This window comes from Erythrolamprus reginae, chromosome 5 (genome assembly GCF_031021105.1).
Source record: "Erythrolamprus reginae isolate rEryReg1 chromosome 5, rEryReg1.hap1, whole genome shotgun sequence".
Classification (NCBI taxonomy): domain Eukaryota; kingdom Metazoa; phylum Chordata; class Lepidosauria; order Squamata; family Dipsadidae; genus Erythrolamprus; species Erythrolamprus reginae.
Window position 1 is genome coordinate 101,130,961 of NC_091954.1, and position 17,022 is coordinate 101,147,982.

General features: G+C 40.1%; 1 protein-coding gene across 9 annotated transcripts in view; it reads right to left on the minus strand.

The window, feature by feature from the left end:
- Positions 1-860: 860 nt before the first annotated feature.
- The window catches only part of TNIK (TRAF2 and NCK interacting kinase), a 420,651-nt gene continuing 404,489 nt past the window's right edge, over positions 861-17,022 (minus strand). For 7 of the 9 annotated variants that reach the window (XM_070753635.1, XM_070753632.1, XM_070753630.1 and 4 more), the window contains 6 exons: positions 10,837-10,971; positions 8,342-8,442; positions 7,453-7,602; positions 6,508-6,667; positions 5,104-5,243; positions 861-2,648 (listed from right to left, as the gene is read on the minus strand). In XM_070753635.1, coding sequence (XP_070609736.1) covers positions 2,565-2,648; positions 5,104-5,243; positions 6,508-6,667; positions 7,453-7,602; positions 8,342-8,442; positions 10,837-10,971 — 770 coding nt within the window. In that variant the 3' untranslated portion in view covers positions 861-2,564. The remainder of the gene's footprint in view (positions 2,649-5,103; positions 5,244-6,507; positions 6,668-7,452; positions 7,603-8,341; positions 8,443-10,836; positions 10,972-17,022) is intronic. The other 2 variants (XM_070753636.1, XM_070753633.1) reach the window with 1 other exon arrangement.

Here is a 17,022-nt window from a genome sequence, read left to right on the forward strand (position 1 = left end):
ATGTCCATCTCGGAGATAATGTGTCAATGTTGGAGTCTGAACTTATGACTTTGTCTATTAGCCTACTTTTAAAGGGGGAAGAAATAAGACTCTCTGGAATAGATCTTCTGACATAGATGATCACCAATTCTTCCCATCATGTTTGATTAACAAACAGTATGAAGTTGAAAGATGCACTCTTCAGAAAGTTTGGAAGCACCGATTGGTCATATAGCCAGCACTGCTATCACCATCACCTCTCCAGATAGTGAGAGAGAGTTGAATGTGGATGACAAACATGAGCTTATTTCTGATGGAGTGTATCATTAAGAAAGGTATCAATTATTTCTCCCATCCAGCTGCACATGCCTTATCCAGAAAGCCTATTTCCGAGAAGTCAGTGACTTCTGATGGCTTTCAAGAGTAACACAAACTAACTGAGTTGGTAACTCATAATTTCTTGTATGCAATACATTTTTGAGCTCCTGGCTTCCAGCAATTTGGGTAGCCTCTCTGATAGATGACTTTGCAATGGTTGTGTGTTTATGGCCAACTGCTCTCGCGGACCAATGCATTGTGACTACAGTAGCATCGACTGGCATATACGGTCGAAATTCTGAAGTTATGAAATGATTGAAAGGAGAAGGGGGGATGGAAATGGAGAGTTTGATGTAAATTTTCCACTTCTCAAAAACCTGGCCCCTGCAGAATACTCAGTTATTCCTTGAACTGGCCAGTTACACTCTCTGAGTATCTATGGGAGCTAATAAGGAAAACTGAAATTAAAAATAAAATGAGGTAGGTTAAAAATAGCAAAACAGATCCTATTATGTTATATCCAGAAACCGGGGGTGATGGGGGGGAGAGAATCCAGGCTTGGAGACAATGGAAATAACTCATTTAAAAATACAAATAATTTGAACAACGCATATCAAAAACAGAGATAAATTCAAACAAAAAACACACATCCTTCTGCACATTTGTTGGTCCTTATACAGATGGGTACATGGGGGGAAGGGCAGAAAGATGAAATCTAAATGTCAGGTAACTGATCAATGAAACCCTCCTTTCATCTGCTTTCCTTCTCCTGCACATCTTCATTATCGAGAGGTGAATATTTTATTAAGATTTTCCATATTGAGAGTAGGATACCGTAAGGTTCAAAAATACTGATCTGTATTCGGGACTTCCATCTTGGAAATATCGGAATGATGTTGTCTCTTTGTAATTATTGAGTGGAAGAAATGAAACACACCAGTATCTACAAGGAATCATGCCCTCTATCCCCCGAAGTAAAGTACAACTGTACAGAATAGGTATGATTGGGATTCAAACACATCCGAGTTAAGACAGCCTTATATTTTCAAGCTGCAAGGGGCGTTCTTTAGCTAATCTTTGGAATCTTACAACATTACAATTCGCTTCCCATTTAGAGGTACCTTTGTGTTACAGCTTGGAGAAAGGCAACCAGTGGGAATGAGTAACAAAAATGGCACTGCTGTTGTTGTTGTTGTTGTTTTTTTTAAACCAATGAGCACCATTATGCAAAGATCAATAAAGAAGAGCATTGATCAGCCAGATGTATTTGGTTTGTGACCTTGCTGGCTGGGAAACTGCAGAGGTGGCATCTGGAAATGGCCAGGCTGGGGAAGAGATAGTATGAACTGAAAGATTTGACAAAAAAAAAAAAGGTTAACTCTATCACGGTCATTTTATATTCTCCAAAGCTAGGAGTCTAGCCATTTAGATTTCCCAACGGAATGGGACAAAAATCTCATGTATATTCTTATCTGAAATACCTTGACCTGTTTGCAAAACAAAACAAAACAAAAACAACCACAACAAAATAATCCTCACACGAATGTCCATAAAAGCAAAAAGAGTTTACAAAACGTGGCCACTCTATGGTTAGGGCCGCTCACACAAAGATTAAAAATGGTACATTTATTGTGCTCTCTTGCATCAGTTTTAAGTGATAATTTTATAACAGCAGTTCTCAGCCTGACCTCCAGCAGATGTGTTTGATTACAACTCCCATCATTCCACACCAACATAGGCATTTGGCTCGCTAGCCATGATCATAGGAGCTCTAGTCCACCACACCAAAAGACACCAGGCCAGGAGAATCTGCCGTACATCATACTATATACTCGGTGCTAATAGGCAGACATGATTAAAACAGAGATTCTGTTTTAATTTTAAGATCTGTCTCTATTCATACAAACTCAGGATCAAGGAAAATAATAGTAATTATTATTTTTTTTAAAAACCCTAGAGCCGATTCTGTCACAGCTTAGTTTGAACACCTTAGAGAGATTTATTCAGCTAAACCTTTTCAGCGTTGGTCCTTCCCTCTTCAGACAGTGTTGCATTCTTGGGATCTTGAAGAATGGTGCATTCTGAAATCACTGTAGGAAAAGAGTGTCATGTTTTCAGAATGTGGCTGCATGAGCAGGCGGTGATCACCGAAGAAAGCTACAGGATCCACAATATCTTCTTCTTCGCTTGCATTGACAGTGTAACTCAGATGGTCCTTCAAAATTTAATACATCTCGGCATCAAAATAAGCACCAGGTGCCCTTTCATTACCAGTTCATCATGCAATTTCTGTTCAGGGTCATGAAAAATACTTGGCTACTTCCCCCTGATCTTACCGATGCAAAAAATACCTGTTTGGAAAGAAAGCATTAAGATTAAATATAAATGGGGGAAAAAAAAACATCTCTTCCTCCCTCCCACACAGTTGGCCTTCTCTAGGTCCCGTCGACTAAACAATGTTGTCTGGCGGGATCCAGGGGAAGAGCCTTCTCTGTGGCGGCTCCGACCCTCTGGAATCAGCTCCCTCCAGAGATTAGAACTGCCCCTACCCTCCTTGCCTTTCGTAAACTCCTCAAAACCCACCTCTGTCGTCAAGCGTGGGGGAACTGAGACATCTCCCCCTGCCTATGTAGTTTTAGTGCATGATATGACTGTATGTATGTTTTTTTTAAGGGGTTCCTTTTTTTTAGATCTTTTAAATGTACAACTGTCATTTTAGATTTTAAATTATTAGATTTGTCAATACATATTGTTTTTTATCACTGTTGTGAGCCGCCCCGAGTCTGCGGAGAGGGGCGGCATACAAATCTAATAAATAATAATAATAATAATAATAATAATAATAATAATAATAATAATCCCAGCGACCGATTAGGTCCCACAGAGTGGGCCTTCTCCGGGTCCCGTCAACTAAACAATGTCGGTTGGCGGGCCCCAGGGGAAGAGCCTTCTCTGTGGCGGCACCGACTCTCTGGAACCAACTCCCCCCGGAGATTAGAACTGCCCCTACTCTTCCTGCCTTCCGTAAACTCCTTAAAACCCACCTTTGCCGTCAGGCATGGGGGAACTGAAACATCTCCCCTGGGCACGTTTAATTTATGCATGGTATGTCTGTGTGTGTGACTGTTAGCATATGGGGTTTTTTAAATATTTAAATATTTTAAATTGTCTGATTGCTTATGATTTGTTTTTTACATGTTGTGAGCCGCCCCGAGTCTTCGGAGAGGGGCGGCATACAAATCTAAGTAATAAATAAATAAATAAATAAAATAATAATTTACTGTATTTAATCAGAAGGACTCAGAGACTTAAATGGACATGTCTGTTTAGTTTCTCCATTTGATCATTAGTTTAAACAACGATGTCTGCTATTTTTATCTTTAAAAACTCAGAATATGTTTTTATTTATTTATTTTATTTATTAATACGATTTCTATGCCGCCCTTCTCCTGAGACTCAGGGCGGCTTACAACAGGTTAGAAATCTTACATAAAATCTGTATACTAAAAACATCAGAATTAAAACTAAACAAACAGATTCACACATCCAACATTCATTCATTGGGTGGGGCAAGATGTCAGGTTTCAATGGCCCCAAACCTGCTGGCAGAAGTGGCGTCTTCAAAATCCACTTTTAAAACCATTCTCTGTGTCTTTGGACCATCCTCCCAGAATTCCCACACAATATGTGATAGAGGACACCAAGCTGATTATACCAGTGCAAATTATGAGATGATGATAACAAGAACAACAGAGTTGGAAGGGACCCTGGAGGTCTTCTAGTCCAACTCCCTGCTTGGGCAGGAGACCCTACACCAGTGATGGTGAACCTCTTATTTCTTGGGTGCTGAAAGAGCGTGCGCGCATCCTATCGTGCATGCGTGAGTGCCCACACCATAATTCAATGCCTGGGGAGGGCGAAAAGAACTCCTCCCATCCCTCCGCAGGCTCTGGAGGCCGGAAATGGCCTGTTTCCCAACTTTTGGTGGGCCCAGTAGGCTCGTGTTTCACTATCCCTAGGCTCCAAAGGCTTCCGTAGGGCCAGGGAAGGGTAAAAATGCTCTCCCCATTATCCTGGGGGCTCTCTGAAAGCCAAAAACGCTCTCCCAGAGACTCTGTGTGAGCCGAAAATCAGCTGGCTGGCACACACATGCACGTTGGAGCTGAGCTAGCATGCCAGCAGATATGGTTCCGCATGCCACCTGTGGTATCCGTGCCCTAGGTTCGCCATCACTGCCCTACACTATTTCATATGACTGCAAAGAATATAAGTCCTTCTGTTCCCTACCATTCAAAATCCCTATTTCCTTCCAAACATCTGGCACTCAGGAGGCAGAGAATAGATGGGGGTGGGTCCAGTCAGTGGCGGTATTTACTGGTTCTTGGAACTACTCAAAATTTCTGCTACCAGTTCTCTAGAAGTGGTCAGAACCTGCTGAAGAGCCTTGGTGGCGCAGTAGTTAAGAGTGCAGTACTGCAAGCTGCTTCTGCTAACTTCTGGCTATAGTTCACCAGTTCAAATCTCACCAGGCTCAAGGTTGACTCAGCCTTCCATCCTTCCGAGGCGGGTAAAATGAGGATCCAGATTGTTGGGGGTGATAGGCTGACTCTGTAAACCGCTTAGAGAGGGCTGTAAAGCACTGTGAAGCGGTATATAAGTCTAAATGCTATTGCTATAGTGCTATTGCTATTGAATTCCACCCCTGGATAGAACTATGAGTTATAGAACACTTGGGGGCTGGAGGCTATCTACTCTGATTCGAGAACAATCACTTCAAGCAGTTGAGGGTCCTGAAAGTAGACTTACCTTATCATTTCTTTCACATAGAAACTTTAATCGCTGGGCACGCTTGTGCATAAATACTCCATCCAAATGTCCTGTCTCCACTGATCGTATCTCAATAGCTTTCTCACCCCAGCCCATTATTTGATTGGAGTGAATATAGGCTTGTCATAAAACAAACAAACAAACAGACAACCCATAAACATTCAGTAATATATTCTGATTAAAAACAACTTGAAGGTATTATTATTCATAATGGAAATGTCGTAGGGCCAAAGTTCAAGACATCAATCAGCCTCCTAGTTCCATTATTAAAATACAGAAAAATGGCTAATTTTAGCTTTGTTGTTGCTCTATTGCTAATATGTCTGGCTCTTTACTACCCCAGGCCCCCCATCCCCCACTGCCCAAAATCATGCCTACTACACATTGAAGACTCTGATTAGCCATCTCATCCTCTGTCATGTCTTTCTCCTTTTACTTTCAATCTTTCCCAACACGAGGGTTTTTTTTTTCTTATGAGTCCTCTTTTCTCATTTGGTTGTCAAAGCATTTGAGCTTCAGGTTCCGTATCTGTCCTTCCAAAGGACAGCCAGACTTGATTGACTGATTTGATCTCTTGCAGCAAAAGGGACTATCCCCCCCCCCAAACTTTGCATCCAAAGATATCTCCTACTTTTGCACCTTTTATCTCCCGTCTGTTTTCCTTCTATATTTCATATTGCTCTCCTCCCTCTATCTCCATCTCTTCCCTCTACCTTCTTTTCTTCCACTCTCCCCCTTACCTACTTCCCTCCTACCTCTCTCCCCTTCCTTTCTAGTTCCTCTTCCTCCCTCTTGTCCAAAGGGTCTCTTAAGAGTCATGTCCAACACCAAAATTCAACAGCATAATTTTTGCTTAGTTCCCTTTAAATATATCGATCTACGTCATCGCCATCTTTATCTTTAAAGAGAAGGAGGAGGAGGAGGAGGAGAAGAAGTAGATGAAGAAGAAGAAGTAGATGATGAAGAAGAAGAAGTAGATGAAGAAGAAGAAGAAGGAGGAGGAGAAGAAGATGATGATGAAGAAGAAGTAGATGAAGAAGAAGAAGGAAAAGAAGAAGATGAAGAAGAAGAAGAAAAAGAAGAAGTAGATGAAGAAGAAGAGGAAGAAGAAGTAGAAGTAGATGAAGAAGAAGGAGAAGAAGAAGAAGAAGTAGATGATGATGAAGAAGAAGTAGATGAAGAAGAAGGAGAAGAAGATGAAGAAGAAGAAGTAGTAGATGAAGAAGAACAAGGAGAAGAAGAAGATGATGAAGATGAAGAAGAAGAAGGAGATGAAGGAGAAGAAGAAGTAGATGAAGAAGAAGAAGAAGAAGAAGAAGAAGAAGAAGAAGAAGAAGAAGAAGAAGAAAAATAGTAGTAGTAGTTATAGTAGGTGTGACATACCCACTGAAGTGGGCATTTCTCCCCACTGGAGCACCACATCTTTTGTTATGCGTCCATAGGTATTAACATATACCCCTTCATCCTCATAGCACACAAGCATTTCCATTCCATCCGTCTTGGGTAAGATGACGATGGCATGAGGTGTAATATTGCCCTGAATCTGTGTATAGAACAGAACAGCCCCCAAACCAGCATTAAGTCACATTTTCAAGGTAAGAAGAGCCAACTTGCTTTGGTATAGGTCACCTTCCTATAGAGCAATCATCAACCCCGTGACATTATATGTGTTTCCAACATTACTGCCTGCACATTGGCTATGCCTTTTGACAAGCTTGCCAGAGTTATGCTATAGTCTCCCCATAAGACAGAAGGTTTATCAAAACTTGGCTGACAAAGTATAAGAGCTCAGGGAATAACCAGAAGCTTCTTACAGCTCAGGCTCAAATTAAGCTCTGTTTAATATGTGAGACACATACTTGGATATATTCATGTTTAAATCCATTAACATGAGCAGGGATATTCTGGTTTAAGTGGTTCCGCTTAATTGCATTTTATATTTGATATGCTATTCCACTAGTTTGCAAAGACATATTCATAGCCATTTGTGGGCAAAAAAATGTTCTTTAACTAGTAAAACGAAATTAAATATCCAATTCGGTTAAAAAAATGAAAGCAGCACTGAATGGCAGCATTCAACGTTAGAAATGACATCGCTATAAATGGAAATAGTACAAAGACTCTTCTGCAGAAGGACATTCCAAAGCTAGAGCAATCAGAAAGACCCTCCAGAGATGAATTATTTCATTTGATGACCGAATCCGAAACAAAGACTTTCCACAGGATAAAGATCCAATTGTTAATAATTATAGCTAAATGGCATCAGACTATTACGATTTCCTGCCCATCCCATTCACAAAAATAACCATAGAGCAACCTCAGACTTACATGAGATGGTATGTAGATGTCGTAAGAATTGCCTGAATCTACATCAATTACGTGAAACCCAGTATGTGACCCAAAGATGACTTTCAACCTCTGTCCTTCTTCTACTGTGAGGTCCACGAGCAACGGTTTGTGCTGAAGATCTGCAAAAGACTTTTAAAATCCCCTCAATGAATTTTTTTGGGGTGGGAAGCAAAATACGGTAAGTAAATATAAATACCCTAATAATTATGCCTCATTTCAGGGACCGCCTTCTGCTGCACGAATCCCAGCGACCAGTTAGGTCCCACAGAGTGGGCCTTCTCCGGGTCCCGTCAACTAAACAATGTCGTTTGGTGGGGCCCAGGGGAAGAGCCTTCTCTGTGGCGGCCCCGGCCCTCTGGAACCAACTCCTCCCGGAGATTAGAATTGCCCCCACCGTCCTCGCCTTTCGTAAGATCCTTAAAACCCACCTTTGCCGTCAGGCATGGGGGAACTGAGATAATCTTTCCCCCTAGGCCTTTAAAATTTATGCATGGTATGTTTGCTTGTAGGTATGATTGTTTTAAAATAAGGGTTTTTTAGTTGTTGTAGTATTGGATTTACATGCTGTTTTTATTATTGTTGTTAGCCGCCCCGAGTCTACGGAGAGGGGCAGCATACAAATCCAATAAATAAAAATTAAAAACAATTTTTTCACGCCTTTTTCTGGCCTTCTTTTAGCCCATTTGGAGGGCTTTCCTTGGGCCATTTTTGAGGCAGATCTAATGATGTTGTATTAATTTTTTTTGCCAAGGGCATGAGTTGAAGTCACTTTTTGCTACAGGTAGCTCAATACCAGTAATGGATGACATATATTTTTTTATATTAATAAATGTTTGAGTAGTAATATTTTTGGTAACACAAAACATACCTTAAATGCCATAAACTTGTGATATGGTTTAGGAGCCCAAGCATATATCTCTACAGCATTCTTTAAGGCAATCACCAAGAACTTGATTCTCTCATATTTCACTAAAATAAAAATGAAACTAAAATTTTTAAACATCCTATTTACATAAACTGAAATGCAAAATTGAATCATTTTCTCAAAAAAAAAAATAGAGTGCAGAGAATCAGAAAAAGGCTTCTTTATAAACCTGGTTCCTTCCCGTTACACATAAAGGCCACTATTTTAATTTTCTTGTCTATTTGTCATTCATATGGTTGCCATATCTTAAGAAAATTAAAGGTGGCAACATGTTTTGAGCTTTTATCGTAATTAGTAAACTCCGATTAATACAAATGTAGGCGTTTGAAGAAAGGCATGTGGTATCTGGAAGAAAACTGGATTTAAGTTGAGAAAAGTAATTTCATATGTGACACTATCTTTAATACAGATAGTCCTCTTATACACTTTTGAGTTACTTTCACCAATACGAACAAACCTGTTGACATCCCCAATCTAGAAGGTCCCACAAAGTGGGAAAATATATGAAGGGGTTAATTTATGCTATCTCGCACATTGGGAGGGCTGAATGTATGCCATTTTGAATTCTACCCCATTCAGTCATCCATTGCCATTAGTTATTAAGGCATACCTGACAATTATCTAAGGTATGAACTGTACTGTGCATGTTGTTATATTTAGTTGGATTTATAATCAGCTTCTTGGAATATAACCTAGAGGACTGTCTACATTCCTTCATTAAGTAATATATAGAAACATAGAAACATAGAAAATTGACGGCAGAAAAAGAGCTCAAAATCCATCTAGTCTGCCCTTATACTATTTTCTGTATTTTATCTTAGTATGGATATATGTTTATCCCAGGCATGTTTAAATTCAGTTACTGTGGATTTACCAACCACGTCTGCTGGAAGTTTGTTCCAAGGATCTACTACTCTTTCAGTAAAATAATATTTTCTCATGTTGCTTTTGATCTTTCCCCCAACTAACTTCAGATTGTGCCCCCTTGTTCTTGTGTTCACTTTCCTATTAAAAACACTTCCCTGCTGGACCTTATTTAACCCTTTAACATATTTAAATGTGTTAAATATGATTTAAGGTTAGAACATGGTGAGCAGAATATACTGTTTACAATAATGAAAGTAATTAATTATTGTAAATAGCTCTCTACATGGGGCTACCTTTGAAAAGTGTTCAGAAACTCCAGATCGTGCAGAACGCGGCCGCGAGAGCCATCGTGGGGCTTCCCAGATTCACCCACGTATCTACAACACTCCGTGGCCTGCATTGGCTGCCGATCAGTTTCCGGTCACAATTCAAAGTGTTGGTCATGACCTTTAAAGCCCTACATGGCATTGGACCAGAGTACCTCCGGAACCGCCTGCTACCGCATGAATCCCAGCGGCCAATAAGGTCCCACAGAGTTGGCCTTCTCCGGGTCCCGTCGACTAAACAATGTCGTCTGGCGGGCCCCAGGGGAAGAGCCTTCTCTGTGGCGGCCCCGGCCCTCTGGAATCAACTCCCCCCGGAGATTAGAACTGCTCCCACCATCCTTGTCTTCTGTAAACTACTTAAGACCCACCTATACCGCCAGGCATGGGGGATTTGAGACACCTTTCCCCCAGGCTTATTATAATTTATGTTTGGTATGTATGTGCTGTTTGGTTTTTAATTATGATAGGGTTTTTAGTTGTTTTTTTTTATATTAGATTTGTGCCAGCATAATATTGTTTTTATCGTTGTTGTGAACCGCCCCGAGTCTTCAGAGAGGGGTGGCATACAAATCTAATAAATTATTATTATTATTATAATTATTAATTGATTTAAAATAGTAACTTCAGTAGATTTCGCCAAAGCAAAATACCGTAAGTGTACTGAAAGTTCCCCCCTGCTCCAATACCCCCACTCTAAATGCGGACCTAATGCAATGCTTTCAATTATTTGACAAAGAGATCAATTTTTTGATTAATGTTTTAGGGAAATTTTTAAAATTAAGAGTCCAGTGGTGAGTTGCTACTGGTACAGCCCAGATCTATGAATTGGTGGTGGTAGCAACAAGATTTGCAACCCATTATGATTAAGATCATGGTCCTAATCCACTCATGGTCCAATTTTACATACGATTAAAAAAAGAAATGGGAACATAAACCGATCCTTAACAAGTTCAATGTGCGCATGTTCAACCCCCGTAATAATAAGTCCTGTGACTCAAGTAGTGGATAATCACCATCCACCTTGCTTCAGAAAACTATTTCTGCAATTGCTGGATTAGCCATATCAAGGCTTCCATGGAAGATTTAGAGATTGTTATCAATGCCCCAAGAACACTGTTTGCTGCATACGTTTGCCACACAGAACTTGCATGGATCTTATGTGGTAGGAATATGGATTTTATGAGTTTACTTGATCTGCACACAAGAGAGCTTCCACCAGTACTTATGTAATTGATTTATACTTACCAACTTTATAATGGATGCAGCCTTCCAAATCACCTACAGTGATCCACCCCTGTTTCTTTTCTACTTCTGGATCATTGTGCAATATTCGGTTTCTTAACCATGAAAGGTAGTAAACTCGAAGTTTATTCTTCTTTCCTGTTGAGACATGTAGCTCATTTTTTTCTACCATAGATAGATAAATAGACAGACAGACAGACGGATGGGTAGACCAGTGATTTTCAACCTTTTTTGAGCTGCGGCACATTTTTTACATATACAAAATAATGGGGCACCTTGAGCCAAGTGGGGGGGAGTGGGGGGGGCTAAAAAAAGTTTGGACAAAAAAAATTATCTCTCCCCCTCTCTCTCTTCCTCCCTTTCGCTCTATTTCTCTCCCTCTTTCTCTCTCTTCCTTCCTCTCTCTCTCCATCCCTCTTTCTCTTCCTTCCTTCCTCTCTTTTTTGCTCTCTTTCTCTCTCTCCCTCCTTCCCTGCCTCTCTTTCTCTCTCTTGCTTTCTTTCTCTCTCTCTTGCTTTCTTCCTCTTTCTTTCTCTCTCTCTTGCTTTCTTTCTCTCTCTCTCTTTCTTTCTCTTGCTTTCTCTCTCTCTCTTGCTTTCTTTCTCTTTCTCTCTCTCTGTCTCTTGCTTTCTTTCTCTTTCTCTCTCTCTCTCTCTTTCTCTCTCTTGCTGAGCTTCGCGGCACACCTGACCATGTCTCGCGGCACACTAGTGTGCCATGGCACACTGGTTGAAAAACAGTGGGGTAGACTACACCAGCTATAGACAATGTGTTTAATTCATTTGCTTTTTCCTGTTTCACAATTCTGTTCAAGCAAGTTATTTTGGGGGGGGAGGAGGTAATTAACTCTAAAAAAAATCCACAGTACGTATATGCAACAAAAAGGTTGCTGCTTATTTTATTCTGTATTTTTATTTGTTTTATTTTATTCTTTATTCTATATTGCCGCAGCTTGCAAAAAGCGCACTTCCATCCCGATGTGGACTGGTAGGGAAAGTAAGTGGGACACACCTCTGCCATGTTCTTGGGGAACATGGGTACTATCGCAAGCCTTTGGAGTCACATTGAAATGCAAAGGAACTTGAATGATGAATGTTGGAGAGAATATACGTGTTTTAAATGGGATTTTGCTATTGGATGTTTTATACTGTTTTAGAATTTTTTTTACCTGTTGGAAACCGTTCAGAGTCCTTAGAGAGTTGGGCGGCATACAAATATACTAAATAAATAAATTTATTTTCTATTCTCTATCTCAAGCAATTGGACAAATCATTTTGGAACATTTCAAAATGCTTGTGCTAGTCTTCCTGAATACTAAAATATGTTATCACCGTGTATTAAAAAATTATCACTGCTTGTTCCACTACAGACATAGACAGACTGATGCCCTCCCCTTATGCTTCTGATCCAGGGATTTCTGGGGAAGGTATAGTGAGGTCCTCCAGGAGAGATATGACAAATGGAAGATGTCTGTGAAAGTGGAGCTGATGATCATGGCCAAGACCTAGGAACTGATGGGGATGACAAGTTCCTTAGAATCTCTCCAGTTAAACAGAAGATGGGAGATTCTTCTTCTTCTTCTTGTGCCATATCCGTCGTTGGACGTTGGCAATCATGTTGGTGATCCTATTTTTATCAACAGCTGCATGGAAAAGTGCTGCTGAGCTTTGTCCATACCATTCCCTTAGATTTTGAAGCCATGCTTGGACCTTGTTTGCCTTCAGTCTTTCCTTGGAGGATTAAGTAAAGTATGCTGTATTTTTCTGGGTGTTGCATCACATGTCCAAAATATTCTAATTTTCAATTTTTTTTAATGGTTTTGATTATTTCCCAGGAGGCTTATCACTTCCTCATTTCTGATTTTGTCAACCCAACTTATAGCAATAGCAATAGCATTTAGACTTATACATAGAAACATAGAAGTCTGACGGCAGAAAAAGACTTCATGGTCCATCTAGTCTGCCCTTATACTACTTTCTGTATTTTATCTTAGGATGGATATATGTTTATCCCAGGCATGTTTAAATTCAGTTACTGTGGATTTATCTACCACGTCTGCTGGAAGTTTGTTCCAAGGATCTACTACTCTTTCAGTAAAATAATATTTTCTCATGTTGCCTTTGATCTTTCCCCCAACTAACTTCAGATTGTGTCCCCTTGTTCTTGTGTTCACTTTCCTATTTAAAACACTTCCCTCCTGGACCTTATTTAACCCTTTAACATATTTAAATGTTTCGATCATGTCCCCCCTTTTCTTTCTGTCCTCCAGACTATACAGATTGAGTTCATTAAGTCTTTCCTGATATGTTTTATGCATAAGACCTTCCACCATTCTTGTAGCCCGTCTTTGGACCCGTTCAATTTTGTCAATATCTTTTTGTAGGTGAGGTCTCCAGAACTGAACACAGTATTCCAAATGTGGTCTCACCAGCGCTCTATATAAGGGGATCACAATCTCCCTCTTCCTTCTTGTTATACCTCTAGCTATGCAGCCAAGCATCCTACTTGCTTTCCCTACCGCCTGACTGCACTGTTCACCCATTTTGAGACTGTCAGAAATCACTACCCCTATACACTATTTCATAGTGCTTTTACAGCCCTCTCTAAGTGATTTACAGAATCAGCATATTGTCCCCAACAATCTGGGTCCTCATTTTACCCACTTCAGAAAGATAGAGGGCTGAGTCAACCTTGAGCCGGTAGTGAGATTTGAACTGCTGAACTACAGCTAGCACTGAGCTGAAGTAGCCTGCAGTGCTGTATTCTAACCACTGCACCACTCTGGCTCTTAATGTAACGAAACGTAAATTTACGTTTCAAATGCTTCTAGTCTCCTTTGAGTGGCTTTCGGTCAGAGACCAACTCTTCACTCTTTAGAGCAGGATAGAGAAGATGTAGCATCTGACAAGCCTGATTTTCAGTCTTAGGCTTATGTTGTGACTGCAGAAGACCTTTTCCCTTTTGAAGAATGCTGTTCAAGCTTTCTCTATCCTTGTTTTTACTTCAGTGGTTATGGTTCAGCTTTCTTGTAAATTAAAACCAAGGTATGTGTTGTGGTTGGCTCTGGCCCAGCTCCTGCCCCAGGGAATGGGGAGGTGGATACAGGGGAAAATTCAACATGTCACAAGCCTGTGTTATTGCCGACAGAATCAGTTCAGAGTTTAGTTTCCTCGGACGAAGAAGAAGGTGGGAATGACTCGGCAGAGGAGGGCTTGGCACACAGCCAAGGCAATCAATCTTCCTTATCTTCTATTGCTTCAGATGTTGACATTTTGGACCCACGCAAGCGCAGAATTATGCGTAGAAGAGACCAATAAGAACATATTACAGGAAATAAGGGAGGCCACCTGTGTTTGGGTGGGGCTCCAGTAATTAGGGCTGCTGCTATAAATAGCAGCATGTGGGTTTGGCCATTGTGGAAGAATATCTGTTCACAGTTTCGTCAGGAATCTTGTGTGCTGGACTTTGTTGCTCTTTCACGCCTTTGAAACTGTTGTGGTTCCGTCTGAGGCCCCTCCGGGAACGGCTGACCTTCTGTCGGTTTCTAGCTCAGAGGGAGAGGCTGAGGAACAGGAGGTGCAGACAGACGAGGAGGAATCCCAGGCTGAAGAAGAGGGAGGACAGCCAGAGTCCCACCAGGGGGAGCTCTCCTCAGCAAGCAGCCTGGATTCCTTAGAGCAGGGGTAGGGAACGTTGGCTCTTCTGTGACTTGTGGACTTCAACTCCCAGAATTCCTGAGCTAGCATGATTGGCTCAGGAATTCTGGGAGTTGAAGTCCACAAGTTATAGAAGAGCCAACGTTCCCTACCCCTGCCTTAGAGGAAAGTGCACAAGCCATAATTGATCTGTGACAACGAAGAGCTAATCAGAGACGGAGTCAATTGGCTAAATACTTTCAGCATTAAAGTGGCAGCAGCTGGGTTTGGGTGTGGTGCTCTTGGGAAAGGCTAAAAGGCAGACCCACCCTTCCTGGCTTGTGGAGTTTTATCTTTGAGAGTCGTGGGACCTGACTGTGAACTTTGGTGTCTTGGAATCCTGGTTTGTGCCTTTGACTATTGAAACCTTGGGGGGGGGGGGGGGGTGCCAGCAAGAAGCTTGCTGTATTGTCTGGACATCAGGACCCTGCTGTACCGTATTATATCCTGTCTGTTGGGAAGAACAGGTTTTCCTCTGTGCTTATTTTTTCCAGTTATAAAATACTTTTGGCTTTTACCAGAGTGTCTGGCTGTTTTTTCCAGTTGGTGTTGAGGTCTGGGGGAACCCAGACAGAACAGAAACCAAAGCAGAACAACGTGTCTGTGTGTGTGTGTCACTTCGTTGGAAGAAGAAGGGGTGTGAAGTTTCTCCACAGCTGCTGGCTAAGTACTTAATGACTGCTTAAGGGAAATTGTACAGACTATCCGGTTGTTTTGGGACGAGTGCTCTTTGCAATACAAAAAGAGTGCTTAGTTTATTTTGACTTTTGTGATAAAGAACATTGTTTTGAATTTTCAAACGTGTGTGTGTCTGAAATTTGTACCCCTGAATTTTCGGGAGGCTCCTACCAGAGAGCCCGGCAGAACAGTATGTGATCCTTTCATCCTTTTCTAGTGGTATTCTTTCCAAAGTTATCGGTGGTAACGTAATGGGTTTTATGCTGACGACCATGATCTTGATTTTTGCAGTGTTAAGCTTCAAGCCCCATTCCAGAGGGCTACTTTACATACAATCCAGAGGGGGACAATTGTTTTCCATGAGTGTGAGTACTGACAGCCAAAGGGATTAGTCCTTTTGCTTGCAACCATATGGACCCTTTTAAAAGACACTACCCTCAACTTTCTCTTTACTTTTGGAAATTGCCTATTAACCATCTTAAATTCATTAGTGATCTTTGGAACAACAAGTTTGAAAAAGCCTTCACTGGGCCTGTTTATCTTCAACTCTGAACAAATAGAAAATTAATTATAAGCTTAAGAACTTTTAGAATTTGAAATAAAGAGAAAAAGCTAAACATAATATTGATCTAAGAAAGTTATAAAACGGATTAAGGATCCAGATAAATTGGAAATACTGATTGTCACTGTAAGATTTTTGGAATTAATTATAAAAATAAACAGTTTATCCTTGGAAATAGATTAATTTTAATTATCCTGACTATTGTAAGTCACAACAAAGATAAGTTACTTTATAATTTTAGAAACCAGACATAAGAGGTGACTAATGTATCTAAACAGAAGGGAAAAAATAGAAGCCTCTTCTTGATTTCAGTAAAAACTGGACAAACAGAATTGCAACGATTTTTAAAAAAATACATGATAAATGTTAATGCGGAGAGGGGCGGCATACAAATCTAAATAAATAAATAAATAAATAAATAAATAAATAAATAAATAAATAAATAAATAAATAAATAAATAAATAAATAAATAAATAATGATCTTTGAAGAATGTAGCCAGAATTTAGTGAAACATCATATCACTATTATATTAACATTAGTGAAGACTATATTTCCTGGTCTCTTTATGTTTCGCTTATATTAGTTTTTATATTGTAAACAGAATTCTTAATACAAGCTATATTTAAAAAAATACCCACCCCCCTCTTCTGATCCAGCTAGCATGGTCAATGGCATAGGTGATAGCATCATTTATCACTTGCCTATTGCTGCTTTAGTGAACAAAAAATTACAGAATATATATATATATATATATATATATATATATATATATATTCTGTAATTATCTGCCTTACAAGGCAAAGGTTGCAGGTTCAAGTCCCAGTGGGTATGGCTAGCTGATGAGGCCAAAATAAGGCTGAAATACATCTATCCTAGTCTCCCTTAATTTTCAAATTCAGCAAAAAAACATATCTCCTTTACTAGAATACTTTATGATCCCATCTTGGCAACCAGAAGGGTGAAAGCCTGATAAAAGTACTAAAGAAACAAGACATATTGGGAGCAGAACTCTGGAGAGAGCTTAGAATAGAGACAATCTGATTGGGGTGAGTGCTGAGACCTTGCTATCCACTATTTATTTATTTTTATTTTATTTATTTATTTTGTCCAATACATAATACACATTGAAGAGAAAGATATGTAATAATATAAGTAAAGAAAACAATAGAAGAAAAGATATAAAAGTATAGGTGAACATATTTGAAAGGAAGAAAAGATAAATGAGATAAGGAGAGGCAATTGGACAGGGGAC